Raw genomic sequence first — 25,634 nt, forward strand, 5'->3', positions numbered from 1 at the left:
CTAGCCTAGGAGTTAAAAGACGAAGACCCTTGCTTCTCTGTTAGACCGCCGCTCTTTGCCTCCATATCCACCTTCTTTGCCTTCTCCTTCAACTTGTGATCCGACGTGACTGTTGTGCGCAGCTTGATTTCCTTTTCGGGGAATACCAGTAAGAAGCCTAACACGTTGAACGCCAAACAAACCTCCCATATGACCCTAAGCGCACCTTGGTACGCATTTACAACCTCATTCTGCAGATCGAGAGGAAGGGACTTGATGAACGCTGCAGATACGTGGGTGTAGGCATCCCCGCCAGAGAGGAAGCCGCGGACCTTTGGGTCCGAGATAGAGCCCACCCTCGCGTTCATCTGGTTGTTGAAGATAGCAGCAGGGATAGCAATGCCCCATACGTTTCCCAGAGCGCGCATGAATGCCCAGGTTGAGGTAGCTGCTGCCACGTCTTTGGGGGGATTAGCGGCCTGCACTGAGGGAAGCATTGTGGTCAGCAGACAACCACCCCCAATGCCTGCGATGATCTGGTAGATGACGATCTTGGCTAATGATGATTTCGCGTCAAAATCGATGTAGAGTCCAGATGCGAGCGTGGCGACAGCGAAGCCGAAAATGTGGATCGGTTTGTATTTGCCATATTTCGCCAGAACCTGGCCGGAGACAATCGCGGCCGGCACACCTATGAGAATAGTAGGAAGTAGCAGAACACCGGATCTAGATATGGATACCAGTACCACGGCCTGGAAGTACACAGGCAGGAAGTAAACCCGCCACATGGTCAGCATCGACTGTATGAAAGTGCAGACCAGGCCGAGTGCACTGGTGCGATTCAAAAACATGCGCGGAGGAATCGTGGGTTGGACGCAGAACTTGGACGACTCGTAGAGGAAGAATAAACCCATTCCGATGAAACCCAGAACGAGAGGTACAATGATCTGATACTCGCTCCACGCGTAACGAGTGTTTGCCCAAGAAAGAGCAATCAAGATTGAGACGACCGAGGCAACGAGAACTGAGTTTCCAATCCAGTCAATCTGGCGCACCTTTTCCTTGAATTTGAGGCGCTTGACGAAGACAATTTGGAGGAAGAATAACTGCATCAGAAGTGTGACGCCGCCAACTGGTAGGTTGATCCAAAAGACCCACTTCCAATTGGAGTACTGTGCGATTGCACCTCCAATAGGGGGGCCCACGGCTGTGCCGAGTCCAAAAACAGCGTATATGACCCCAATATATTTGCCCCTTTCGCGTAACGACACGAGATCGCTGATGATGAGTTGCGTCATGGCCGTGATGCCCGCGCCGCCAAGACCTTGGACAAGACGCCCCGCGATGAGCATGGCAGTGGACGTTGCTCCACCACTGATTCCCGATCCAAGAACGAAGATAGCGACAGCAGCCATTGTGGGCCATCGCCTGCCCAGGACCTGGGAGAGTTGACCCCAAAGGGGAAGGAACGCAGTCCTGTAACGAGTCAGCTCGATTTCTCAACCCTCCGTATTATAATGACTGGCAATCGCACTTACGAAGTTAGAAGGTAGCCGTTGATGATCCAGACATAGTTGTCTCCGGATTTAAGGTCAGACGTAATCAGCGGGAGTGCCGATGACGTGACTGTCGAGTCGAGCCCCACAAGAAAAGTGGCGATAGAGAGCGGAGGAAATATCGCCCAGAACCTCCACCCCTTTGCAGCCGGCTGGGCGATCTGAGGCGGGAAGGGCGGGCCGTTCCCTGCCAGTTTGGCAGCGCTGTTCGTGGCGCTTGGCGCCTCTACCTTGGCCACGCCAGCCATTGGTTGCGACATGAGGAGCTAGGGTCTTTTGACTTAGTAAAAGGTGATGTTGCAGGATTGTAGTGGTAGCTTGTTGCGGGCTAAGAAAACGCAGAAGAGAGCATAGCCGAATAAGAGCTTCAACTTTTTAGAAGACGACCCGGCTAGCAAGAGCACTTTACCACAATATCATCACCCTGTCGCACTGCTACAACTATACCCAGAATAGAAAATGCCTCGGCTGGCTGTCAATGCTCGCATTCACTCGGCGGGAATAATGGGCTAAGTCCGCTAACCCCAGATATTGAGGGAATCGGCAGTCCGTTACACCGGTTTGTTAACATCTTACTGGTGAATGCATGCAGCATGTAACTTGCCATAGGCGACGAATCTCAGGAGGTTACGGAAATCGTCAGGACTGCACAAAGGAAGGGCCGAAACCTGCGCCACCGACACCGAATCGCTGCCAACGCCGAATTCAACGCCGATGCATCACCATCACGCGCACAGAGCCGGCGGCCATGAGGTGAAGATCAGTGATAGAAACGAGGTCATTTCTCGCTACGGCTGATTACCGCACGGGTAGCCCCAGTTTCTCCAAATCCAACATCAGACAGCGAATCAAAATGCAGCCTGGTCAACTTGACATGTTATCTTCGCCCAGAGCTATTGCGCTGAGCACTGGTCTATGTTTACTCCTTTACTACGTGCTTTGGGCCATCTACGTGCTCTACTTCCATCCTTTGGCTCCCTACCCCGGCCCGAAGTCATGGCTTTTCTCTCGAGTAGCGTACTCGCGCGGTTTACGCCAGGGTACCCTCATCCATAAGCTTCGACAGCTACACGACAACTACGGCCCTGTTGTTCGCTATGGAGTAAATGAACTTTCGTACACCGATGCTCGCGCGTGGAAGGATGTTTATGGTTTCCACGGCGGACCCGACAAGAATTTCGACCGTGATCCTCGATTCTACCAGCCAGCACCAAATGGTATTCCGAGCATCTTGTCAGCCAGAAACGAACATCATGCTTCTATCAGGAGGCTCCTAGCGCCTGCATTTTCTGACACCGCACTCAAGCAGCAAGAACCAATTGTGCGTGGCTACGTGGACCTCTTGATCAGCAAGCTGCTGAAGCGAGCTAACGGGCCTCCGGTCAACATTGGCAACTACTTCCAATTCACTACGTTCGACATAGCGGGCGATCTCATGTATGGCGAAAGCTTTGGATGCTTGGAGCGGGAGGAGTACCATACATGGCTCAAGGTCATGACGGCGTTCTTCAAGCGATTGATGATCGGAGCTTCACTAGTCTCGCTGGTTCCTGCCATACGACCTTTGCTCCCTTACATCATTCCGAAGCGTGTCCAAGAGCAAACACGCCAGCGATTTGCTTTTACAGTCGAGAAGGTCGGGCAGCGACTTGCTATGGGTGAATCTACCAATCGCGCCGACTTTATGACGTACATGGTTCGAACGCATAGCAAAAGCGGTTTTGCAATGGCACGCGGAGAGCTCGATGCGACGTTCGATGTCCTCGTTAGTGCTGGTGCCGAAACCACTGCCACAGCTTTGACTGGTACCGTCCAATATTTGCTGCGCAATCCGGCCAAGCTGCGCCGACTTCAAGATGAAATCCGAAGCAAGTTCGCGGATTCTGGAGAAATCACAGTCGCGAGCATTGGAGATCTTCCGTACCTTACAGCGGTACTGAACGAGGGTATGCGACTCTGTCCGCCTGCGCCCTCGATGCGCCCTCGAGTTGTACCAAAAGGAGGTGCTTTGGTGTGCGGCAAGTGGCTTCCAGAAGGGGTATGTAATTGACGCTCGATTCACCTCCGTGTAGAGTGTATTCGCTGATCAAGAACAGGTATCCGTTGGAATACCGCCATGGTCCACATTCAGGTCTGCAGAAAATTTCGCACAGCCGGATGAATTCATCCCAGAGCGATGGCTTCGGCCAGAAGAGGGTGGGTTGGAGATGAAACCTCATGATGCAGGTGCATTCCTGCCCTTTTCGTACGGCTCTCGAGATTGTCTTGGTCGATCTCTGGGTTGGGCGGAGATGCGTCTGATCTTGACAATGGTGCTTTGGCATTTCGATCTCGAGAATAGGAGTGTTGAGAATACGTGGGAGAACCAGAAGGTATTCGTGATGTGGGATATGGTGCCCATGATGGTGGCTTTGCGATCAATTGAAAGATGAGCTGCATGCATGGCGGAGTCTGATACATGTAGCAATTTTACGCGATTCTATAGCAGACAGCAGAGTTGTTGGAGATAAATCAATACGAAATATGATTTTAGTGGCCCTTTACTACGTTGTTAGGTTTTTTTTAACTTTTTTTGCCACTGCCGTTCAAATCATCTTGATCTAAGATTTTCTTTATTTATTTTGGGAGGTGATCTGTTAAACGACCTCTTGTTTTAATCTCTCACTCCTTGTTCCAAGACATCTTTTCCCCTTATCATGAGAATATCCTTTCATTCTTCCGGTTAGACTAAGAAAATTGAACCGCAGTGGCCGACATTACTGTGGAATCACGGTCTCTACAATATTTTCATCGTTGTTGAGATGCTTACCAAGAGTATACCTCATGGTCCACTACACCAGTACCAATTTACACGATCACGCCAACGCTCTTCAAGTTCCACAGTGAGTGTGGGAGGCTTTCTGCGATGCATATACGACCGCGTATGGAGAGTGAATAGAGACAATTTTGATTGCTATCGAAATATGCTCGGATTGCTTGCGCTAGCAAACTACATCCTTGGTCGAATGGACAGTCACTTTGACTCTCCTTCGTTGTCGCGAATAGAATACTTAGCACCCTCCGCTGGTCGTGTGGAGAAGGCTGTTGACAGATCGTTCATTTCAGACCAAGGCGGATAGGTCGACTTCCCGTTCTCATCGATATTGACGACAGTGTGATTATCAACGTACTTTTCTACCCAGCCTAGCGTAACCACAGTGTGAACGAGATTCACGTATGGAGCCTCTGTGGCTTGCAGCGCCTGAAACTCGGGATCGGAGTTGACTTTGTTGAGCGCGGCGAAGTCGCGGAAGTAGAACTCGACCGTCACGTCGTGATCCTGTGTGCGTCAACCTAAGCTCGACTCGGGTGAAAAGCGTGCGACTTACGTCGATGGTCCAGCCACGGTTGTTGCGACGGTTCATGTCGTCCAACGCAGCGCGATACCCAACGGGCGTGTAAACCTGAGGAAGAATGAGCTAGGTACATCATGACTATTCACTTTAACAGTCGCCCGAATACCTGCTGGTACATCTCGAGGCCATTTTTGGCATGAAGTGCTGCAACCTTGGCAAGGTATTCACGAGCGAACTTCTCCCTATCCTCAGTGGTGCTGTTCCGGTTGCGATAGATTTGGAGAGTAAGGCGTAGCAGACGGCCTGGTGCGGACGACGACATGGCGAATGCTGGCAATGCAAGTAATGCAGTAAGAATTGCGGTCTGAAGTCAGGTTTATGTGAGCAAATGCTAGTTACGGATCAAGCAATATAACCTTTAGGAAGCGCATCGTTAGCAGACGCATAGCCTCGGTAGCTACCGCCGAGACTTTGGGTAGGGGCAGAGTGAATGAAAGAGTCCAGGGTCGTTTCTTGCAAAACACCAATCAATGGAGACAAAAACGCAAAGGCACATTGGCAGTATAAATCCGTTAACTCCACTCCCTCGAGCTGGACCATATGAGATCGCCGAAGTTGATTTCGGTCAAGGTCGTACCCAGCAACTTGGGAACCAACCACTGATGCGAAAACAGGTTCGGCGATGGATTTATCCAGTTAATCTGCCGCTCGTGCTCTCCAACATGACATATTAGCCGCCTCCGAATATTTGAACCCGAATGCCGAAGCCTGCGTAACGCAAGGGATGTGCAACATGGAAAAGCGACTTACGGAGTTAAGCAGACATTTTAGCTTGCCCGCCCCCATGAGCGTAGTTGTTGTATGGCCCTAGTACGATCACGGGACTTTAGCTCAGACGTAGGTCGAACCCTTTACGGGATTGAGGGGCTCTGAGCATGTAGCTTTCCATATACTATTGAATAAACGATTATATTTCTTTGGAGAAAAAAGCTAAGTGCACTTGTGCTTAACTGCGCTTTCCGGGACTGGCCCTTGGCGCTAAGGCTGGCTCACATACATGCGTTGTGCTTACTTTGCATGCTGGCTGGCGATCTCGATATTCTACAATCGCACTAGAGCAGAGATCCCAAATCAACTCTCTGATTTTATCTCGCCTAATTAACCTGAATGGGCGATTTTGCGGTCGATGCCGAACTGGGCATCGAGGAATGTAAACGCTTTCCTTGTCAAAATGCCAAAAGCGCCCACTTTCGACTGCAAACCACCCGCGCCAGCCTCCTCGCCAATCCATTTGACTTTCTTTTCCTTCGGAACGTTTATAAGCTCCTCATAGATGCGATCGGTGCTGATCTCGGGTTGCGTGTACAGAGAGAAACGTGCGCCTGTAACAAAAACCGGACACTTGACTTTGTGTAGAAAACCCGTGCCGTCGGGTGTCGCGAAAGTAAATCGCATCATGCTCCGAAACATATCGGCGGTCGTATTGACGCCGTGCATCCAGAAAGACAAGTCCGATTCCCATCGCGTTTGTACGTCCCACCATTTCAGTAGACCGAGGAAACTGTCCCAAAGCGAATCCGGGGCAAAACCACCAGCCACAAAAGTATCAATGACTGGCTGCGGCATGCGCCCTTTGAGCAGGTCCCACATCGAGTAGAATGGATCGACGGCGATGCATGCCTTTACCCGTTCATCCGCTGCCCCCCTCAGTGCAAGATATCCACCCATGGAGGAGCCAGCCAGTGCGACGCGGGTTGTGTCTAGATCCAAATCAGGATGCTTTGCGATGTATTCAAACGCAAATTCAAGCACCTTGGAAACGACTTCCTCCCAGTCGGGACGGAAGGGAATGTTATGCTTTCGGAGAACAATCCCTTGGCCAGGCCCTTCGAATGTAAGAACTGCGTAGCCCAATTCGAGTGCCGCCATGGGAAAAATAAAGAAAATCTCTTCCTGTGTCGCATCGGCGCCAACTGTATTGACTAGGAGTGGAATCTTGCCAGGAAGCCTTTTGGAGGGATGAGGAAGGTGCAGGTAGGCGGGCAGTCTGATCTTTCCTTGGTAAGGGATTTCGAGTTTTCTGATGGACGAATCAAGGAGGTTTGCTGCGCGCCAAAAGTTCGAGATCGATCTCTCTGAGTCTTTTAGAATGCGTGTGTCCTGTTTGTCATGGCCATTCAGCATGAATTGAGCGGCGCGTTGGTAATTTGAGGCTCTGAAGAAAGCCCGCCTGGCAATGTCCCGCTGGCCTGAGAGCTCTGAGTCGGCAGCAAGGGTCTCAGCCTTCCTTCCTGCTTCCGTCCAAGCGGCGTACCAGCTCTCTGTATCATTGTCTTTGATCTTTGCCACAGCCTCGAAGAATTCCGCAATCTCTCCGCCCTCGTGGGCAGTGAAACTCAAGAGGCGCAGTGCCTCGAAATTGAAGAATTCAGATTTGAATATGCGGAACATTGTAACGACAACGAGCAGTAATGGGGATGACTTTACGGCACTATTAAAATGTGTTATATAATACTCGGCTTTGCTTTTATCAGACCTTGGAGTAAGCGCCTAACCGATTCAGGATCACCGTGGCCGAGGACCGAACCAACATCGGTCGGTAGTACGTTAGTCGGAGCTACATGGAAACAAATGAGACATGCATGAAGAGGCAAATGTGACCAGCACAGTCGGCCTAATGATAATCCACAGCTGCACTCATACTCCACCCAGCCCGACTACCCTATCACTCTCTCTTACGATTATCGCTCGATATTGGGCAAACCGCAGACTAAGGCCGTGAATATGCCCTCTCACACGCCCAAAGTTCCACTCATTCAGAGAGCTCTGGTCTCGACTGGACCAGGCGTCCTTGCGCTGAAGCCAGTTCCCGTGCCTCGAATCGCTCCCGACGAAGTCCTGGTCCGCACAGTTGCTGTGGCTCTCAACCCTTCGGACCACAAGCTGTTGGACCAATCCACGACTGCAGGTGCGATATCAGGAGCGGACCTGGCAGGTGTTGTCGTTCGAGTTGGTTCCAGCGAAGAGGCGCAGTCTTATCTCCAAGTCGGCGACCGTGTCTGTGGCTTTGCTTTTGGTGCGAATCCGGGCAACCCTCATAACGGTGCATTTGCCCAGTACGTCGCAGCCACCGCACGATTATGCGTTCGCCTACCCGAAGACGTGAGCTTTGCCACCGCCGCTTCTTTGCCGATGGGTCTTTTCACGGTTGGATTCATTTTCAGAAGCTTGGGACTCGACATGAAACTGCCAACCACAACCGAAAACGGAAAAACCAAAGAGTTTGTCCTTGTTCACGGAGGCGGTACAGCAACTGGGACTCTTACCATACAGCTTCTTCGGAGAGCGGGATACAGGCCCATATCGACTTGTTCGCCGTCTAGCTTTGAGCTAGCGAAGAGTCGAGGCGCTGAGGCAACGTTCGACTACAACTCGCCCACAGCGTGCGACGAGATACGCGAATATACGAACGACAGCTTACGCCTCGTCGTCGATTGCATTGGCAGTCCAGAGACTATGACGTTATGTTACAGTTCCATTGGAGACTGTGGCGGTCGTTACGCGGCGCTGGAACGCTACCCGCGTCGCTTAACGATTAGACGGAGGGACATCACGCACGACTGGGTCTATGGATGGACGATTTTCGGAAAAGAAGTCAAACTTGCCGGCGCTTATTACAGGCCAGAGCTTCCAGAAGATAAGGTCATGGGAGAGCTATGGGCCGAGGAAATGGGAAAAGTACTGCAAAGCGGTGAGCTGGAACCGCATCCGCTGGATGTGTCTCCGGGAGGGTTGGGTGTTGTGCTTTGGAAACTGGACCTTCTGCGGAGAGGGAAGATTAGAGGAAAGAAGGTGGTTGTCATGATGTAAATTGTCAATTTTTATTCATTTTCCAACGCGGGTCTAGCTATTGGAACCTAATGTAGCTATCAAGGCGCCATCAGATGGTGTAGTGGAGTTTTCATCTACAAAGTGACCCTTCACCTAAGGAATGTCTAGTCATGTGGCTTTGGTAACCAAATTAGATTCATGAAGTACGTCTCGGCTAGGTTTCATGTGAAGATGACAACAGACTGGAAGTACAAAGAAAACTTCAACCCTTGATTTCGCTGAATCGCAATTGGATTTCCCGTAGCCATCCCAAACGAGTCCAATGGCAGATCCTCAATTCATCCAGCTCCATAATTCGTACATCCTCGAATTTGAAGCTTTCGGCGCTCCATGCTGATTAGTGTATGTGAAGCTGACGTATTATGTAATTCGGCGTGTGTAAGTTAGATGCCAAACTAGGGTCATGCCCACATCATTAGCGCTGACATGTGCACTGCACCGGCGTTCCGAATTGGCTCAGTAAGGGTCCTAAAGTACCATTTCCCACACCGAATATCCATCCAGCGAAAGCCGTCGTAACAGCATACATCCCGAACTGACCGAAAGAGGGCGAGAAAGATTGGTAATATTGTTTGCCCTAACAAAGCGCGACCTGGTCAATGGAACCGTGCAACTGTGCACCCAAAACTCCGAATGCATTTTGGAAACCTCGTTGCTACGACGAGGACATTCGGCGGCATTGTGCAGATTAAGCTGAGTGGGGTGATCCCGGAGGCCAATACCTCCTCTGTTGGGTGTGACAAATATACCATTCCTGGCATTGGAGACCTGTTACAATACTACTTGTAATGCTCCCAGGCCTGGAAAGACTTGAAGTTGAACTCAAAACAACTGCTAGATCACATTCCTCATCCAGCCCTTACATTTTACTTCCATTTATCATCTACAAGTACCACCTTCGCCATGGACTTTCTGCAACCTATTATCGGCGCACTGAACTCAACGATGACCATATCCGACTACGCTTCCACCCCAATCACCCTGGAAAGACTCGGCCTATCGCTTCTCCGCCTTGCACCGCTAGCCATCTCTTCCGGCTCCCTCATGTGCGCCTGGGATCAGCAGAATGCATTCCGTTCCTTCCTCGCGCCGCAAATCTTAGCCAAGCCTGGCCACCTCTCTGCGCATGTCGTCGTGGACTGGTTTGCCGAGTTCGCAAAGCCAACGAAATGGGTCATCATGTTGTCGTACCCGCTGGCACTCATCATCGCCTTCATCAATGCCTTCAGCGCCGCGGGCGCGGGCCTTCACCCTCAGACCAAGACCTTCTACGCCGCTGGCGGGGTGCTGTCTATCCTGCACTTTTACTTCGGCGGCTATTCGATGATGTGGAATGCGCGCATTTCGAGCAAGCTCAATATTGGTAAAGCGAATGAGGATGCTTTGAGGGGATGGCTGGGAAATAATTATACGCGTATGCTCTGCGTCAATGTGCCGGCTTGGGTCATGTTTCTCTGCGCTACGGCTACGTTCATCAAACTTTGATGACCTTGCTGTCGGATTAGGTCTCCTAGCTCTCTCTAACACATTTCCGGCTCATGGGTTTGCGTTCGTTATATCACTATAGAGATATTGCAACCTCTATTGTAGGATGTAATCTGGCATCAGGGTTCGGACTTGGTAGGAGAAAAATATTCATGCAGGCTGGAGTGATCGGGGAAGAAGTCTAAACTTGCATAACACCTGGATCACGTTATATGAAAATGCACGTCGTTAATAAAATATATGGAGAAGAATTTGTTGCGTACGTATCTGAACTGACGTGATTCATCTCTGGCCAAGTGTCCAGTGATTATATAATCCATGAAATGGATTGGTTTACGCAAGTGAAATGATTTCGCACGTTGTTTATGGTAGAAGTTGCCTTACGGAACAATCAAATGTCTGGTTGAATACAACAAGTCATGGGAAAAAGAAATGCTGTGCTTTGGCGAATTAATAGACCTAGGGGAAGCGCCTGTCGCTACTGATACAGGATCGTCACACGCTAATATCCTACACGATGCAATCCCTTTCAAGCAAAACCATATGACAGTTCACAAATATAGAGCACCATGGAGTGAAAGAGGGTATCAGGTGAACGGTTCTGTCGTTGAGCTAAAGAGAGTAGTGCCTATGTTCTAGAGGAGCTGGCTTCACGGCACCCCCAGCGAAAGCATCGTCAACATGGTGGATTGTAAGATCACACAAGAACAGCCTAGTTTCCACCAACTATCGTGCCAAATATACTTTGACCCCACCAGCAGGCGTCAAAGTTAGTGTGAGATTTTCCTTCCACTCGGTCGAATCTTCACCACAGATTGTTGAAAATTCTTGAGCAAATCGAATCAACACCAAAGATGCTTCTGTGATAGCATACTGCTGGCCGAGACAGATTCTTGGGCCGCCGTTGAAGGGTATGTATTCCTGTAGTCAAGGTTAGTTTCTCGCCATTCAAATATCTGAATCGATTAAAACAATCCTTACCCAGGAAAACTTGCGCGAATCCCATCGCTCAGGACGGAACTCTTCAGCATCTTGTCCGAAAAGATCCTTTCGGCGATGCATGGCAAACACACTATATATCACGACACCCCCCGAGGGAACGTGAATTGGATCCTCACCATTTGGGCCCCCGCCTCGGGGTAGCACTGTATCACGCACTGCTACGCGTGTGTTGGAGGGGACTGGGGGATATAGGCGAAGCGCTATTCATACAATGTTAGACACAGGACTCGTTTGATGATATGTCAACCTCCAACTCACTTTCATTAATACAGTATCTGATATACTTCAAGTCGCGTAACTGGTCGTACGTCGGAAGTTCTCCCTTGAGCTGGGCCAATTCATTTTTGACTTTGTTCCATATGTCAGGACGCCGCGCTAGCACGAAGAAAAGGCTTGACAAGAGACTGGCGACCGTGTCTCGGCCAGCGATAAGAATGTTAAGAATTTCGTCTCGAATCTTTTCTTTGTCGTCTGTCGATTTGGCGAGCTCTCGGAGGAAGAAATTGCGATCGTACTCAGTTGATGGCTTCGTGTCCGACTCGGTAGCGTGCTTCCTCATTTGCATGGCGGATTCTACAAATTGATCAACGTAAGCACGGCAGATTCTGTGAGCTTCAGCAACCTCTGGGTTGCGTCGGCGAAGTTTGCGAATTGGCCCCATACGAAACTGCAGCGCCATGTCTTTCAGGGAAGCATTGAAGGAATCGCTGAATGCTTTGTCGGCGGCAGTATTTGTTCCAAGTAGGTTGGTGGATCGACCAAACAGGAACTCAGTTGCTGAATCTAGCGTAAAGTGCAAGAAGAGATGTTGAAGATCGACCAATTGGTTGTTGTGTACCAGCTTCAAAAGGTCTTCAATATGGCCATCGATGAGTCTCAGGTCGGCGATCTGGTCCTTAACGAAACTGGGACGCAGCAGAGCTCGCGAATGCGACCAATCCTCTCCATCTGAGACAAAGATGCCTTTCCCCAGGAGTTGGCCCATGATGGGTGGCCGGTCTCCCAGGCAATAATCTTGAAAGCGGCCAGCGAGTACGGTCTTCACGTTTTCTGGGTCGATTGTGAAGACGCCTCGACGGGCCAGGGCTCGCGCCGAAAAGGTATTTCCATAGGCTGCGTGGCGACTTCTCAATAGATCCAAGAATCCGTTGCGATGGAAAGCGCGTATGTTCTGGACGATGAAATCGAGGCCGAACGCCAAAGGTATGTGTGGAAATTGACCTTTAATCGGTTTGCATCCATGCAGAACCGCAAACCTTGCTGCTTTCCTAGCTCTAACGACACGGAAGGCAACGAGAATAGTGAAGCACATGGAAAGTGCAATCCATGTTTCGGTTGCACGCCATTTCTGAGAACCCCCGAATTTCATTAGAGAGTGGAGTAATGGCATGGTTGGGGCAGTGTGAAGGGATAAGACTTGCGCAGATCGAAGCTTGGGCGAAGATGAAAGGTTGATGAGCAAGATTCTCTCTCATTTGTGTCGGATTCATACCTCTCGGACATCTGCGCCATAGCAGAGATGCATTGATCTCGTTGGTCAAAATATGCGTCAGCATCGGGTGCCTAGGTGCTTGAACCATAACGTGAAGTTGCATCAATCCCATCGGCGCGACTGTGCACAAGGCATGCAGCAAGACACCTCTAGGAATCGGCAACCTTCTTCTCCCAATTCAGACTCTCGCGCATATCTTTTTCGGCAGCATGGATCGCCGATGTGCGTATAGGGAGTCTAGGCAGGTAGCCATCGGCGAACCAACGCCGAAAGCGCCAAATGCGTTCGAAACATTAGGTAGTAGGTGCCTTTGCGCCGAATATCTCTCGGACGCCCTGCACCAGCGCACACCCAGCCATCCCCACGGTCGGCTTACTGCCCGCCACACTAGCTGATGAACATGGCGCCATTCTGTAGTATCGCAAACGCCATTCTGAGTGCTGCGTGTGCCCGAAACGGCATGCGTTCGGTTTGGGGGCGAGTTCTCTGGATTGGTGCGTGCTGGCTCGTCAATAAGATAAGCGATAGAACTCCTGTCATCTAAGCAGCCATCGTTATTGACTGATATAGTATTGATACAGTGCATGTCCCTTGGATTGCAACATGATGTTCTCCTCAAGGATTTGACCAATACATGCCGGCACACCTCGGAAACTCTAAACCCATCTTCATAGCTCGTCCATCCTAGCCTTTCTGTCATAATTCGCCAGCACACATCGATCAACTGGGACAATGACCAACAATACGTACAAGTCTGAACCGATCGCCATCATTGGCCGTAGCTGCAGATATCCAGGCCCAGCAACTTCGCCTTCTAAGCTCTGGAAATTCTTGCAGAATCCTCACGATATCTCCAAAAACGCACCAAAAGAACGCTTCAACATCGATGGGTTCTATAACCCGAATGGCGAATACCACGGTACGACCGATGCCCCAAAGGCGTATTGGCTGGAAGAAGATGCGTTCACTTTCGACACTTCCTTCTTCAACTATTCGCCAAGAGAGGCCGAGACCATTGACCCAGCTGGCAAGATACTGCTGGAAGTCGTCTACGAGGGCATGGAGTCGGCGGGTTTAACCGTTCAGAAGTGCTCCGGAACAAAGATTGGTGTGTTTGTCGGCTTGATGACTGCCGACTACGAGCTGCTCACGGCCAAGGATGAGATATCAACCAGTCAATACTGTGTAACCGGAACATCGAGAGCCATTCTATCAAATCGCGTATCCTACTTCTTTAATTGGACCGGCCCATCCATGACGATTGATACGGCGTGCTCATCTAGTCTTGTGGCAATGCATCAAGCCGTCCTTAGTCTGCGATCGGGAGAGAGCAACATGGCATGTGTAGCTGGTGTCAATGTCATGCTTAGCCCTGACGCCTTCACCATTGAGTCAAATTTGCACATGCTGTCACCTGATGGCCATTCAAAGATGTGGGATGAAAGCGCTAATGGCTATGCCCGCGGGGAAGGTGCCGGCGTGTTCTTTCTAAAGACCCTTTCAAAGGCTCTCGCAGATGGAGACAACATTGAATGCATTATACGAGAGACCGGAGTCAACTCTGATGGGCGGACCCGCGGGATCACAATGCCGAACCCAGTGGCTCAGGCGAACCTCATCAGAGATACATATGCTCGCGCAGGACTGGATGCATCACATCCGGAGCAGATGTGCCAGTATTTCGAAGCCCACGGTACGGGCACCCAAGCCGGTGATCCCCGTGAGGCTGAGGCAATTCACACGGCATTCTTTCCAGCCGCTTCAACCCCCTCGCCACACTCAGGAGCCCGAGAACTCATTGTGGGATCAATAAAAACAGCTATTGGTCATACAGAGGGCGCCGCCGGGGTGGCAGGTGTTCTTAAAGCCATGATGGGGTTACAACAGAAGGTCATTCCTCCAAACCTATATTTTCACAATCCCAACCCCACTGTCAAGCCCTTTTTGAAGAAGCTGAAGGTTCCTACGGAGCCAGTCGTATGGCCTACTCCAGCCTCTGGACATCCAGCTAGAGCCAGTGTTAATTCCTTTGGATTTGGCGGAACCAACGCGCATGCTATCCTCGAAAGATATGAGTCCAGCATACATGGTCGACAGAATCAAAACTCAACATCTGCGCCAGCAATTCTCCCCAATATACCACTTCTGTTGTCTGCCAATTCTGACAAATCGTTGTGTAGCGTTGTCAAAGATTATCTGGCTTACTTGCAAGCAACGCCAGATGTGGACGTCAATGCTTTAGTCGGTACCCAAGCGTTTCGACGGTCTATTTTCCCTTGCAAGGTCTCGTTTCCAGTTTCAGGGAAGGTGGAACTTGAAAAGGCCCTGAAAAAGAAGTTGGAAGCATCGAAAACCGAAGATATTGGTGTGCGCTCCAAGGGAGATGGTGCTGGTCGTGTGTTGGCCATATTCACTGGACAAGGAGCCCAGTGGTCGGCTATGGGCAAGACGCTGGTTGAAACCTCCGATCTATTCGCGAACTCTTTGCGATTGTGCAACAAGATTCTGCAGAGTTGTCCAGATCCGCCTTCATGGGACCTTATCACCGAGTTGTTGCGACCAGAAGAGTCCTCACGATTGTCTGAAGCTTCGTTGTCGCAGCCGTTATGGTAACGCTCCCCTGATTGGATAGAAAGTTGCAATAAACTGATGACATTATAGTACCGCTATTCAGATAGCATTATGCGATCTTCTATCACACTCGGGAGTCCGTCTCAGTGGCGTTGTAGGTCACTCCTCAGGGGAGATAGGCGCTGCGTACGCGTCTGGTGTATTGAAAGCGAAAGACGCGATGCTCATCGCCTATTATCGCGGTTTTCATGCGAAGCTTGCCGGTGGCGCTGATGGCTCCAAGGGTGGCATGATGGCTGTTGGAATGGGAGTTGACGATGCACTCGACTTCTGTGGCCAAGATTCACTCAAGTCACGCCTTTATGTGGCAGCAAGCAACGCGCCGGCCAGCGTGACATTGAGTGGCGACCTTGAATCGATCAAGAATGGTAAAGCTCAGCTTGACAAGGAAAAGCGGTTCTGCCGACAGCTCATAGTGGATACGGCATATCATTCTCATCACATGGACCGGTGTGCCACTCCTTATCTCGACTCTTTAGAAGCCTGTGGCATCGAAACAGAAGAGGCCGTCGCATCTTGCCCTTGGATGAGCAGTGTGTATGGTCCATCAGGGAAGCCGACTATCAAGGAACTGAGAGGTCGATACTGGCGAGACAATATGGTTCAGCCGGTGCTGTTTGCTGAAGCACTAGCTCGCATATTGGTTGAACATGGACCCTTTGATGCTGTGCTCGAAGTCGGGCCGCACGCAGCTTTAAGAGGCCCAGCAAATCAAGTGATACAGGAGTCACTCGGATACACATTGCCATACTCTGGAGTGTTGAGCAGATACAGCAACGATGTTCTGGCCTTTTCAGATGCACTGGGGATGCTGTGGTGCCATATCGGAGCAGCTTCTGTGGACTTTCGGAGCTACTCTGCTGCTTTGGGATTACCTGCAAACAGTTATCCGTTGGCCAGAGACGTACCAGCCTATCCTTGGGATCACTCGCAAAGTCTTCTACGTCAGCCTCGATTGATGAAACAGTACCTGCACCGATCAAATGCTCCTCATGAACTTCTCGGTATCCGAACGCTGGATGACACGCCATCAGAGTATCGCTGGCGCAATGTCCTGAGGCCTTCCACAATTCCATGGATCAAGAATCATCGTTTCCAAGGCCAAATCATCATTCCTGTTGCAGCCTACTGTGTTATGGCCTTGGACGCAGGTAGAGTGATGGCGAATGAGAGAGCAATGTCAGCAACAATGGTGGAAATCAACCATCTCCTCCTTAGCAACGGTATCACAATGGAAGATGATACCCAAGGCATCGAGACACTATTCTCCTTGACTTATGATCAAGAAAAATCCACTGATGATCAAATAACTGCGAGCTTTTCCTTAGATTGGGGGCCAGTCTCAGGTAATCGTCGAATTAAACGAGCAGTCAGCGGCTTTGTCTCATTATACGCTATGAAAGAAAACCCTCTCCCGTCTCCTTCACCCCGCCAGCCGGTGTTGAGACATGTCAATGTCGAGGACTTCTATAGCCAGATGAATGAGATTGGGCTTGGCTACACTATGGCGTTCAAATCCCTCACTTCCCTGGAGCGAAGCCACTATTTTGCTGCAGGGAAGCTCGAAAAACCTCATACTGACGACACTTCAACTCTTCCAGTCCGGCCAGCATTACTTGACTCATGTTTTCAAGTAGCCTTTGCAGCCTTTGCAGCACCGAATGATGGGTACGTCATTAGATTCCTTTGTTGAGTGTGAATGCTAAATACATCACTCACAGTGCACTCTGGACTTCATTCCTCCCCCAAAGCATTCGAAGAATACGTTTCAATGCCGCAATCTGCGATGTAATTCCAGAGGCCCGGAGTACATTGGACGTTGAGGCTCGGGTGACATCTTTTTATCCCGGCTCATCTACCAGTCCAGCGAGCTTCTCCGGAGACCTGGACATTTCCAACGAAGTTGGAGAAATGGAAATACAAATAGAAGGCCTTGCTGTTCAAGGGCTTGCCACAAACTCCGACGACGAGGACCGAGAATTTTATCTGCAAACGGTGTACAAGCGAGATCCATGGACAGGTTTCGATGAACTCGAGAGTCCTATACTGCCGAAGATTAACGTAGATCTCGAAGAGCTTTCCAACCACATATCGTCACTGGTCACACCAAACACTAACTCGTTCACGGCATCGAATAATATCGAGAATGCGCTCGATTTGGCTCTTCGTGGTTCACCATACCGACATCATATGGAACTTTTGAAATCATGCAGCAGAGTCATGCCAGCGATACTACCTGGGCTCATTCATGAGATGAAACGAGAGAGTGACGAAGTATTTCTTCTGACTGAGAGATTGTCACAAGTCATAGGGGATATCAGTCATCGTCATCCTCATATTTCTGTGCTTGAGATCAACCTAAGCAACATGTTCTCATTCACAGATGCTATACGCGAAGGACTCGCACCGGCTCATTCGTCATTCATCAGCGCGTATGTTCCGGGACTTTCTGTACCCTCATCCCCGGAGCAATCGCAGTCTGCCACGTACTCTTCAATCCAACTCGACGAGGATAATATTCTAGGGGGGCTTGACGAAATGAACGCGCCATTTGACATTGTCGTAATATGTGGACACAGTGAAAGAATTGCGACACATGATGTTCGGCTACACGCTCTGCAGAACCTGTTGCGTCCAGGTGGCTTCATCGTTTCGGTCGAGTCTGGGGGCCATCTCCTCCAGGATCGACTCACGGGACTTTTGCGAGGCGAAAAGGGCAGGGGAACTCTCACCCCTTCTACCTCTTCCAGTATTCTGGATGGATCGGAATCGATGGGCACAGCATCAGTTGGACTTTTCCAGTCCAAGGGATCAGGTTTCTCTTTACTGATCGAGCAAGCACGCAATCACATTGTCGACATTCTACGTTCGCCACTCTCCAACTTGGACAGGATCAGAATTTCAGGCCCAGTCTTGATCATTGGTGGAAGGAGAGCGGAGACAAACCAGATACGGAGCTGTATTGAGTCTGTACTCTCATCGCTTGGGTGCGAGACTTCCTACGTAGAGAGTCTGGATATGGTCACTCCGCAACTGCTCTCTGGCATCAACCAGGTGGTACTGCTTGCTGATCTCGACCAATCAATTTTGGAAAACATTAGCTCAGCTAGTCTCTCCGGTCTCCAAACACTTATGAGCCCTGGACGGTCGTTACTGTGGCTTCTAAATGGATTTTACGGAGGCGCAAACCCATATCATTCAGCCTCAGTTGGCCTTGCACGAACGGCCAAAAGCGAGACCCCAAATTTCCGGCTCCAGTTTCTCGACATCGACACCCTCATTGGAATGGGAGAGCTGGTTGCAGAAACGTTCTTGCGATTTGTATACCCAACAGAGCATGAGGATGAGGTTTCGTCGACTCTGTGGATGACTGAAGACGAAATTACGATTATCCAAGGCAAAGTCATGCTCCCCCGAATTAAGCCAATCCCAGACATGAACAGGCGTCTCAATTCTAGGAGAAGAGCTGTCAACTACTCAGAGAACATGGTGCATGCGACCGTGGAATTGACCTTGAATGGGGAAACCAGGCCTTTCGTATACGAAGCATCCTCCTCTTCCTCTTCCTCTGGTACAGTGATGAGTTCAATCAGCCATCAAGAAGAACACAAGGTTGCCGTCACAGTCTCGCACAGCAGCGTGTGGGCAATCAATGTCAGCAAGGACTCGAACCTGTTCCTCGGTATCGGTACTATCGCCTCTGGTCGACGAGTGTTGTTCTTCTCTGACATGTGCTCGTCGAATGTAATGATACCGCCATCGTGGACCCAGGAACTTAAGCCGACAACAATGTTGCCCGACGATATGGTTCTTGCTCTGTTTCTCAGAGCAATTGTTGCTTCGCGGATTGTCAATTCTCATCGTGACAGACCAGTCATTATCATTGAGCCAGACAATCTGCTCATATCAGCCATTTCGCTTCTACAGCCGGCCAGCGATGGGGTTCTTGTGATTAACGTGACGAGCTATTCTAAACGAGCCCAGGATGATCCACGGCTTACATTCATACATCCACGTTCCACAAACCGCGCAGTAGCAGAGGCTCTGCCTTCTGCTTCTGGAGTTGTTATCGATATTTCTGGCAGCTCCAAATCCATCCTTGGGAACCTCTTGCAGGAAAAAACGTGCTTTGCTACATTCAAACTATTCGCAGCTACCCCACAGCACATAGAAAAGGGAAGTATACTTAACACTATTATAACCACAGCCTTCACATCCTTCCGTGAATTAGGGTTGAGTGCTATCAAAGGACAGGTTGAGACTGACAGCCTAATGATAAAACCCCTTAGTGCGTTAGTTGGCCAAGGTCCGCAGCCATATCTTACAATGGTGAATTGGAGGAAAGAGCCTATGGTTGCACTGAAAGTACGACCGCTCAAGCTGGATTTCTACCTGAGTGGGGCCAAGACCTACTTACTAGTTGGCTTGACAGGCGAATTGGGAGAGAGTTTATGCCGACTCATGGCCGCACATGGAGCACGTTACTTTGTTGTTGCTAGCCGGTGAGCCACACTTCCATCAAGTTTCCCTTGGCGTGACAGCCTGAACTAAGTCGATAAATAGGACCCCAGAGAAAGCTCAGTCATGGGCAGAGCCATTGAGAAAATTGGGCCTCACAATACACCTTGCTTCTTTGGATGTTACAAGTCTTGAAGCAGTCCAAAAGGTCAAAGCGGATGTAGAGAGTTTTCTTCCTTCGATCAGTGGTGTCGTCCAGGGTGCCATGGTTCTATCGGATGAACTATTTGGGTCCATGACTCTAGAAAGCTTACAGAGGGCTCTCAGGCCGAAGCTGGATGGGTCTCGAAATCTGAGCTGCGTCTTCAATGAGCCAACGCTCGACTTCATGATCATGCTTTCCTCTCTGACCTGCGTGGGCGGTAACTCGGGTCAATCAAATTATACTGCTGCTAACTTGGTAAGTGATTTTCGCTTGCATCATAAGACCTTGAGTCCTAATCCATTCTAGTACATGTCCGGCCTAGCTGCGCAACGCCGCAGTCATGGTCTAGCAGCTTCTGTTCTTGACATTGGGGTTCTCTATGGTATCGGATATGTCAACCGTATTGAAGGGGCGGAGATATATGCGAACCTCCGAAGGCAGGGATATCTGCCCATCTCCGAGCACGATGTCCATGATATGTTCACGGAAGCCGTGGCCGCCAGTAAGCCAGAATGTGGATCCCTCGTGCAAATATCCACGGGCTTGAATCGTTGGAGCCCTAACGCACAAAACCCACTTCCATGGCACAGGGATGCACGATTTTCGCATCACAGAGCATTGAACAACAAGGAATCTGCAGGCAAGAATATAGCTGGCTCGTCTGAAACGATCAAGGGACTTTTGAATGCAAGCCAGGACAAGGCAAGTATCGTCGATCATTTGCAGAAGGCATTCTCTGCTCATTTGGAAACTATGCTACATTTGGCGCTGGGAAGCCTAGACCCGACCGTTGCCATCATCGACTTGGGGGTTGACTCGCTCGCCGCCGTGGAAATCCGGACCTGGTTTTTGAAAGAGGTAGGAAAGGATATGCCAGTGTTGAAAGTGCTGGGCGGCGCTTCGGTTGCGAACTGTAAGTCTTCAGTATCCACAGTGTCGAGTTGAGACGAGGGCGCTAATCCTCGTGAAGTGTGTGAGGAAGTTGGTGCCGACCTTCTCGCCGAAAGAGAACCTGAACAAGATGAAGCGAGCGAAACACCGTCCGAGAGCAGCTCCGGGCTGGCTAGGGATTCAGACTCGGATCCGTCAGACCTGTTTGATAACACCAATCTGTCACATTCTACGGATCTTACATCGGACAACGAAGATGAGACGACGCCGTTTGAGCAGGTCTATCCAATGTCTTCTAGTCAATCCCGAATGTGGTTTCCATATCAGCTACTGCAGGACAAGACAACCTACAACTGCACCACATCGTATCGTTTGCGAGGCCCGCTCAACATCGACCGCTACGAGGTCGCACTCAAAACTGTCATTCATAAGCATCAGGCTTTGCGTACTGGCTTCTACACCGATCCATACACGGGCCATCCAATGCAGGCGGTAGCAAAATCTTCCCCTTTTCAACTGAAGAAGGTTTCCAATGCTCGTGAAGACGTGGACTCTGCGCGAGAGACTCTCATGATTGCTAAGCATATCTATGATCTTGAACGCGAAGATGTCTTCATTGCAACACTTCTGGAATACAGTTCGAATTATCATGAGATCATATTCGGTTATCACCATATCATCATGGACGGAGTAAGCTGGCAGTTGTTTCTACAAGAAGTAGAACGCTTCTATGTCAATATGCCCAAGCGTGTATACCAGTCCATTGATTACCTCGACTTTGCAGTCAAGCAGCGAGCAGACCTAGACTCCCCAGCCATTCAAACCAAACGTCAGTTCTGGAATAGTAGCTTCGTCGACCTGCCACGACCTATTCCGTTGTTTCCGTTCGCCAAAGTCACAAACAGGAAGTCGCTCAACCGATACGAAGCTACAGAAACCTTCATTGAGTTGGACCAGGCTCTTGCGGCCCGCATCAAGACAGTTTCGGTTGATAACAAGAGTACGACTTTTCATTTCTACCTTACGGCTCTTCAGATCATGGCTCGTAGGCTGCTGAAGATTGATGATGTCTGCATTGGCATCACAGACGCCAACCGCTCGGACCAGGCCTTCATGGAAACAATCGGCCTGTTACTTGACTCACTTCCGTTGCGTTTCAAGTCCGATGGCACTGTCGATCAAGAATTCAGTGCCTGCCTTCAGAGCACACGAACAGCTGTTTACTCAGCCCTCGGGAACAGTGGCGTACCTCTGGATGTCATCTTAGACGACATTGGCGTGGAAACGTCCACATCCCATCTGCCGCTATTCCAGATACTCGTCAACTACCGTATGGGGGCGATCAAACAGAAGACTCTCGGCCCAGATATCGCCTTCGACTACTTGGCTTATGAGGACGCACGGCACCCGTTTGATTTCATCTTGACTATTGACGAAGAAGACGGGCGTGCCGGTTTGACGCTGTCCATGCAGGACTATCTCTACGATAAAACCTCTGCCCATACGTTCCTGAAGACATTCATCAATCTTCTCGAGATTTTCTCGGAGTCACCAGAAACACATGTGTCGGACTGCCCTGTATACCCCGAAGCGCTGGTCAAGCAAGCGGTGCAACTGGGTATTGGCATGGAATCACCACTTGATTGGCCGAGTACATTGACTGCACGCGTCGATCAAATGGTGTCGCAATATCACGAGCAAATAGCCATCAAAGACGGCGACATATCATACACCTATTCCAAAATGGCACGAACAGTCGACGCTGTCGGCCAAGCTCTGCTTGATCAAGGTGTCACTAGAGGGTCTCGGGTTGGTGTGGCAAGCGGCCCTTCCGCAGATGTGATACTGTCACTACTTGCAATACTTAAGATTGGGGCCATATATGTCCCGCTTGATGAGCGCAATTCCGACAGCAGACTGGCCAACATGATCTATGATGGATCGATCTGTATTATTATCCACAACAAAGCCACTGAGTCACGCATCCCCACGCTAATCGCGGCTAACCCTTCTACCAAGTCGATAAAAATCTCGGACATAAAACTGGGAGAATCCATCCAATTAAGTGACAATGCGGTTGCAACGGAAACAGCTTTGATTATGTTCACCAGCGGTTCGACTGGAAAGCCAAAGGGCGTTGTGCTCTCAAATGCCAGCTTCTTGGCTCATATCAAGGCAGCAACCACGGCCATGAATCTTGGCAGAGAGATAGTCTTGCAGCAAAGTGCTCTGGGTTACGATGCTTCGCTGGCGCAGATTTTCTACGCATTGGCAAATGGTGGAACTCTCATTGTGACCAGCAACCGGCAGGAATCAAGCAACATCGCCACACTCATGCTTCGCGAAAAGGTCAGCCTGACCCTCATGGCCCCTTCAGAGTATTCCGTCATCTTCCAGTATGGAAAAGACTCGCTTAGTCGTTGTGAGTCGTGGCGGATCGCTATGTGTGGTGGAGAAGCATTTCCCTCGGAGCTGCGCTCGTCCTTCAGGGACCTGAATGTCAAGGGCCTAGAAGTCTGGAACGCATACGGTCAGTATATTGTTGTTGTATGAAACGAATTGGGGTTGCTAATACGATGACTAGGCCCTACTGAGCTATCAGTCGCATCAAACATGGGCCAGGTTGATTGCAGCGAAGTGGCAGTCAACGCTAACGCGACAGTGCCAATTGGCAGGGCCATCCCGGGATATAACGTCTGTCTGGTTAATGATGCAGTGCAGCCAGTTCCTCTAGGCTGCTCTGGTCAAATTGCTGTCAGCGGACGGGCAGTCGCAACGGGCTACCTCAACAATAAGCCGCTAACCGATGAAAAGTTCGTATCCGGAGCTTCCTCACGATTCCTGAAAAGCGCTGGCAAACCGACGGCAAGATGGTATTTGACTGGAGACACAGCCCGCATGGATCTAGATGGTCAGTTGACGTATATGGGACGCATAGAAGACGATTCTCAGGTCAAATTGCGGGGCATACGCATTGAGCTTACAGAGATCTCGAACTCGATACTAGCGACAGCAGCTGGTGTCATTGCACAAGCTTCGATTAGCTTGCGGGGTGAAGGAGAACAGCAATTTCTTGTCGGACACGTCGTCTTTGCTACCGATCGCGTGCCAGAGCAGGCAGAAATGTACCTCGATTCCGTCCTCGCCAGTCTTTCTCTACCGACATATATGCGGCCTGCACGGCTGGTTCCCGTTGCTGCTCTGCCACTAACAATGAGTGGAAAGCTGGACCGAAAGGCTTTGGCAGACCTTCCGATTGCAAATACCGTGGATCAGGGACTGAAGAGTGTAACCGAACTCACTGCCACAGAGCTTCGAGTAAAAGACGTGTGGTCAGGTATTCTCGGCCACACTGGACTTCGAATCACTAGAGATTCGAGCTTCTTCTCCGTCGGCGGGAACTCACTGCTATTGCTTCGGCTCCAGGCTGAATTGAGAAGAACGTTCGGGATAGACATCAAACTTGCAGATCTGTTTCAGATACACTCTCTAGGGGACCTGGCGCAGAGGATTGGAAGCCCCAAGGCAACACCAAGCATCAGCACCGAAGCTCGCATCGACTGGAACCTTGAGACCGCTCTTCCCCCTTCCTTGCTGAAGACACCCCGAATGACGCCAATTGCCTTCCAACGCTCAGGCCTCGGAAGCTCGCTAAGCGTCATCGTGACAGGTGCTACCGGCTTCCTCGGTACTGTCATCGTCAAAGCCCTCCAAGAGACGCCGCGGGTACAAGAGATCCATTGTCTCGCTGTCCGTGATATTCACGGAGAGAATGCAAGGGCCCTTCAACGCAAGTTCTCAAAGGTGCGATTGTATTCCGGAGACCTCGCCCAACCACGTCTTGGCCTCGGTGAGGATGAGGCGCGCCTTCTCTTTGTAGATGCAGCCGCTGTCGTACACAATGGCGCCGACGTGTCCTTCCTCAAGCCATACGAAGCCCTACGCGACACCAATGTTGGATCTACGAGGGAGCTGGTGCGCTTGTGCCTCGACTCTCGTTCGTCGGCCGTGCTGCACTTCGTCTCGACAGCCGGCGTGGGCGCCATCCTTGAGACGCAAGGAAGTGGCAGTGTCCCCGAACTGAGGGCCACGACCCTGAAGGAAACACGCCCGGATTCAGTTGACGGCTACGTGTCATCCAAGTGGGCAAGCGAGGTCTTACTCGAGATTGCAGCTGAGAAGACCGGTCTACCCGCCCGCATCTACCGCCCTTCTAGCATCACTGGTCCAGGGGCGCCGGCCCTCGACATTGTCCACAATGTGATGAATCTTTCACGGAAAATGCGTACGATTCCGCGCATGCAGGGCTGGGCAGGTTGGTTCGACTTCGTGTCTGTAGAGCGGGTAGCCCAGGAGCTTGTCCAAGGCGTCTTGGGGCAAAGGCAACCTGGACCGGTGGAGTTTGTGCACCCTACTGGCGAAGTAGTGCTTCCAGTTGCGGAAGCTAGGAGATATCTCGAGCGCCAAACGGGATACGAGTTCCGTGAAGTGGAGATGGAAACGTGGATCCAGAAGGCAATGTCGTTTGGAATGTCGGAGCTTGTGGCGGGTTATCTTGGTCAAATCCCAGATTCAGATGTGATGCCGACCTTCCCTAGGCTAGAAAGCACTATCTTCTAGGCGGATATTTTACATGGATATTTCTTAGAAAGCTAGAACTAGAAGTAATATATGATTCTTCGTATAGGCTATATTTTTTCTCATATCTA

At 50.4% G+C, this 25,634-nt stretch overlaps 8 protein-coding genes across 8 annotated transcripts; 4 read left to right on the forward strand and 4 right to left on the reverse strand.

The window, feature by feature from the left end:
- Positions 1–5: 5 nt before the first annotated feature.
- On the reverse strand, positions 6–1,795 carry COCVIDRAFT_39738 (hypothetical protein; the record flags this gene model as incomplete). Its single annotated transcript, XM_014698817.1, has 2 exons — positions 6–1,455; positions 1,518–1,795. The coding sequence occupies 2 exons, from the start codon at positions 1,793–1,795 to the stop codon at positions 6–8; spliced, it is 1,728 nt and encodes a 575-aa protein (XP_014554303.1).
- Positions 1,796–2,409: 614 nt separating this feature from the next.
- On the forward strand, positions 2,410–3,967 carry COCVIDRAFT_105299 (hypothetical protein; the record flags this gene model as incomplete). The annotated part of the gene is made up of 2 exons (XM_014698818.1): positions 2,410–3,573; positions 3,632–3,967. 2 exons carry the CDS (start codon positions 2,410–2,412, stop codon positions 3,965–3,967), a joined length of 1,500 nt encoding a protein of 499 aa, XP_014554304.1.
- Positions 3,968–4,548: 581 nt separating this feature from the next.
- On the reverse strand, positions 4,549–5,192 carry COCVIDRAFT_105183 (hypothetical protein; the record flags this gene model as incomplete). The annotated part of the gene is made up of 3 exons (XM_014698819.1): positions 4,549–4,854; positions 4,904–4,978; positions 5,037–5,192. The coding sequence occupies 3 exons, from the start codon at positions 5,190–5,192 to the stop codon at positions 4,549–4,551; spliced, it is 537 nt and encodes a 178-aa protein (XP_014554305.1).
- Positions 5,193–6,028: 836 nt separating this feature from the next.
- Positions 6,029–7,321, reverse strand: COCVIDRAFT_105327 (hypothetical protein; the record flags this gene model as incomplete). The annotated part of the gene is made up of 1 exon (XM_014698820.1): positions 6,029–7,321. The coding sequence occupies one exon, from the start codon at positions 7,319–7,321 to the stop codon at positions 6,029–6,031; it is 1,293 nt and encodes a 430-aa protein (XP_014554306.1).
- Positions 7,322–7,654: 333 nt separating this feature from the next.
- COCVIDRAFT_105199 (hypothetical protein) lies at positions 7,655–8,740 on the forward strand (the record flags this gene model as incomplete). The annotated part of the gene is made up of 1 exon (XM_014698821.1): positions 7,655–8,740. The coding sequence occupies one exon, from the start codon at positions 7,655–7,657 to the stop codon at positions 8,738–8,740; it is 1,086 nt and encodes a 361-aa protein (XP_014554307.1).
- A 924-nt stretch (positions 8,741–9,664) lies between these two features.
- On the forward strand, positions 9,665–10,246 carry COCVIDRAFT_105283 (hypothetical protein; the record flags this gene model as incomplete). The annotated part of the gene is made up of 1 exon (XM_014698822.1): positions 9,665–10,246. The coding sequence occupies one exon, from the start codon at positions 9,665–9,667 to the stop codon at positions 10,244–10,246; it is 582 nt and encodes a 193-aa protein (XP_014554308.1).
- Positions 10,247–10,972: 726 nt separating this feature from the next.
- Positions 10,973–12,560, reverse strand: COCVIDRAFT_39745 (hypothetical protein; the record flags this gene model as incomplete). The annotated part of the gene is made up of 3 exons (XM_014698823.1): positions 10,973–11,167; positions 11,228–11,448; positions 11,507–12,560. The coding sequence occupies 3 exons, from the start codon at positions 12,558–12,560 to the stop codon at positions 10,973–10,975; spliced, it is 1,470 nt and encodes a 489-aa protein (XP_014554309.1).
- Positions 12,561–13,472: 912 nt separating this feature from the next.
- Positions 13,473–25,545, forward strand: COCVIDRAFT_105270 (hypothetical protein; the record flags this gene model as incomplete). The annotated part of the gene is made up of 7 exons (XM_014698824.1): positions 13,473–15,349; positions 15,402–17,039; positions 17,093–19,873; positions 19,935–20,289; positions 20,341–20,937; positions 20,986–23,455; positions 23,510–25,545. The coding sequence occupies 7 exons, from the start codon at positions 13,473–13,475 to the stop codon at positions 25,543–25,545; spliced, it is 11,754 nt and encodes a 3,917-aa protein (XP_014554310.1).
- Positions 25,546–25,634: the final 89 nt, after the last annotated feature.

The sequence above is a fragment of the Bipolaris victoriae genome, assembly GCF_000527765.1.
Source record: "Bipolaris victoriae FI3 unplaced genomic scaffold scaffold_71, whole genome shotgun sequence".
Lineage (NCBI taxonomy): Eukaryota > Fungi > Ascomycota > Dothideomycetes > Pleosporales > Pleosporaceae > Bipolaris > Bipolaris victoriae.